This window comes from Rhagoletis pomonella, unplaced genomic scaffold (genome assembly GCF_013731165.1).
Source record: "Rhagoletis pomonella isolate Grant_MI unplaced genomic scaffold, Rhpom_1.0 Rhpom_scaffold_00509, whole genome shotgun sequence".
Classification (NCBI taxonomy): Eukaryota; Metazoa; Arthropoda; class Insecta; order Diptera; family Tephritidae; genus Rhagoletis; species Rhagoletis pomonella.
In genome coordinates, this window is record NW_023459063.1 from 1 (window position 1) to 3278 (window position 3278).

The following is a 3278-nucleotide window of genomic DNA, read 5'->3' on the forward strand; positions in this document are numbered from 1 at the left end:
ATTGTTATTTTTGTTTAACAAAATTTTGTGGATCTTGTGCAATTTCCTAATGTTAAATCCGTAAAGAAGCCTATATCGGTCATTAACAAAGAAAAAGCGACAACTAGTAATTACACTAATAGTGATGACGATGTTAATGTCATACTGACACCAAATCGTCCGCGATTTGATTCGGGTCATCGTCGTCTGACTCATTGAAGTCGTCTAACTCGGGCGCATTACGACAACAGGGCTTAATCTTGTCGGTGCTGAATACAGAACAAAATTTTCGATTCGTAATCTTGAGAACGCGTATATCATCTACCAGATATCGGTAGTTTCCCTACCTTCGGGTGATGACGTATGGGCCACGAAACTTAGGTTCTAATTTTCTCGAGTCGCCGGTTGCTGCAGGTTCATTTTCAATAACGACGAGACTACCTTCAGTATACTCTGTGGGTTTGCGATGCTTCTCGTCGAAACGCTGTTTCCACTTCTCACGCTCTTGAGTAATATTAAGAAGCGCTTGCTGTTGTCTTTCGTCGATTTGTTGCGGATTAAGCGAAGCATCGGTTGTATCGTGAATAGCGGCAATAAGTCGATTTTGTACAATGTCGCGAAGACGGAAATCGAAGATCAATTCATTTGGCGAGTAACCAGATGTATCGTTGCGTTGTGAGTTGATAGACCACTGGACGTTACGCAGTATACCATCCCACTCTTTCGGTTTCTCGGTTGTTGTTCGAAGATAAGTAAAAATTTTTTGGTTGGCTCGCTCAACCTGACCGTTGGCTCCCCGAGTACGTACGGCGGTTTTAACATGTTAAATGCAATTCACGTTACAGTACCCAAAATAACTTGTCATCTCGTTTAAGGTGTTTATTACTGGAGCAGTTTTCGTATTTCGTACCGGCTTAACAACCAAATACTTTGAGAATGCGTCGGATATTGATAAAATATAGCAATTACCTCGGCTGCTTTTTATGAAAGGTCCCAGATGATCCAAATGGTATGGGTTCAGGTTCGCTATAATGTAGACTACCCTCTGACATACCGTGGCGTGATTTATTATAGCAACAATTTGGGCATGCTGCTGAGTAATCTTTAATGTACTTGCGAATTTTCAGAAACAAAAAATGTGATCTTATTCGTTGAATTGTTTTGTCGGCAGCAAAGTGTTCCACAAAACGTAAACCTTCTTCGGTGCGACGATATAATCGATGATCTTTTAATTCGCAAACTTTCTGGATATGGGTTTCTTGATCGGATATTTTCTCTTTCTTCAGAACACTTACCACCGATGTTAACATTGGATCTTGCAGCTGCATAGTTAACAGCCAGTCGTCGGACGTAGCAGTAACTTTCATGGCCAGTCCGGCCGTTTCGACGTCATTCGATCTGGTGCGCGGCTGAAACGTCGACATGAGCCATACGGGTTCCTCGACGTTGAACGGTGTCGAAGTCGTACTCTAAGAATTTCATCCACCATCGGGAAATTCGGGATTTTAACCCTTTACTTGCTTTGACTTTTGCTATGGCGGAGCAATCCGTCACCAACTTAAACTTTTTCCCCAAAACATACATTCGAAATCGCTCGAGGGACTCAACTACGGCGATCACCTCGAGCTCATAAGCGTGGTATTTACTTTCTACCGGAGTACAATGTCTACTAAAATAAAATACAGGTTTCCATGCTTTGTTGTCGTTGGACTGAAGTAACGACCGGCCAGGCCGACACTACATGCGTCGGTGTGTCTCATGCTCGGCCATCCTATCCTACAACGCGAGAACAGGAGCGTTGCTTAGGCGTTCGATCAAATCTTCAAATGAACATTGTTGATCTTGACCCCATTTGAAAGGTTCATTTCTTTTTGCGAGGAGTTTAGTAATGGGTTTTGAAATCAGGGCGTATTCGGGCACAAATTTTCGAAAAAACCCGGTTAACCCAAAAAACGTATAGTTTCGGTAATATTATTCGGTACATTAAAGTTTTTAATCGCAGTTATTTTGTTTTCACCCGGCTTAATACCGTTTTTATTTGATACGTGGCCTAGATAATTTTAGTCCACTTTCTCGTAAAAGTTTTAAAAGCTTTGTTAAACGCGATAGGCCTTCGTTCACCGTTTTCCTTGGAATTATAACATCGTCCAAATATACTAGTATTTCACCAGGATTCATTCTCGCGGCTATTTTACAAGACCGAATGGCATCCGGTTGTACTCGTAATGGCCCTCCGTTGTTACAAAGGCAGTGAATTTCTTCGATGATTCTTCCACTTCTATTTGGTGGTATCCCATCCTTAAGTCTAAAGTTGTAAAATATTTGTTACCGGATAATTGTGCAAAATCTTCGTCGATAATTGGCATAGGATATTGGTTTTTCTCCGTAATTTTATTTAGACACCTATAGTCTACGCATAATCTAGATTCACCAATACCACCGGAGATGCGTAAGGTGAACCAGTCTCGAATAATTTCATTTAAAAATAATTCAGACACGATATCGACACACTATTTTACGTTTAGCAAATGGCACTCTATATGGTTTCATACATATCGGTTTATCGTCGGTTAGTTTAATATTCATTTTCGATACTGCGCATTTACCTAATTCCGATACAGTTTCAGCAAAGACATCTCGGTTTGCTTGTATTATAGATTTTAATTTGAATCGTTCATCCAATGAAATATTCGATATTGTTTTTAATTTTTCAACCGTACACTTATCATTTTCGATCACCAGTCGTTTGCCATTTTGACAGAATACGTCTCTGCCAAGCAACACATCTTCATCGATGTGGTCGTTATCAACCACCAATAATTTTGCTTGATGCCGATCGTTATCAATTTCGAGTGAAACTAAAATTTTCGCGGTGCGTTCGTATGTGCCACCTGCAAATCCTTGCAACACTCGCGTACAATTTACAGTTTTACCAATTTTCTCCCTTCCTACTGAACGACGGATTAGTAAACAAACACTACCAGAGTCTATTATGGCTTTTGTTTCGTGTCCGTTGACTTTAATTTATTTTGTTAAATTAGCTTTATTGATTTCATCGTCATTAATTTTATTTACTTTATGGCTGTTTTCACCATCTCTGGTTAACACTAATCTTCAGTAAAACATCGTTACCGACGTTATCGACCCAATGTTATATGTATGGAGTCAGTAACGTCGGCAACGATGTTTAACTGGAGATTAGTGTTGGTGAAAACGGCCCTTAGTATTTGAATTCGTTTTATCTTTTGGTTGTTTACAATTTGCTGCTTTATGGCCTGTACGGTTACACGTTTCACATG

The 3278-nt window shown here is 40.0% G+C and overlaps 1 protein-coding gene across 1 annotated transcript; it reads right to left on the reverse strand.

The window, feature by feature from the left end:
• Positions 1–7: 7 nt before the first annotated feature.
• On the reverse strand, positions 8–3000 carry LOC118751046 (the record flags this gene model as incomplete). The annotated part of the gene is made up of 1 exon (XM_036485807.1): positions 8–3000. A coding segment is annotated over one exon (531 nt), but the record flags the coding sequence as incomplete, so codon positions are not given.
• Between the last annotated feature and the right edge of the window lie 278 nt (positions 3001–3278).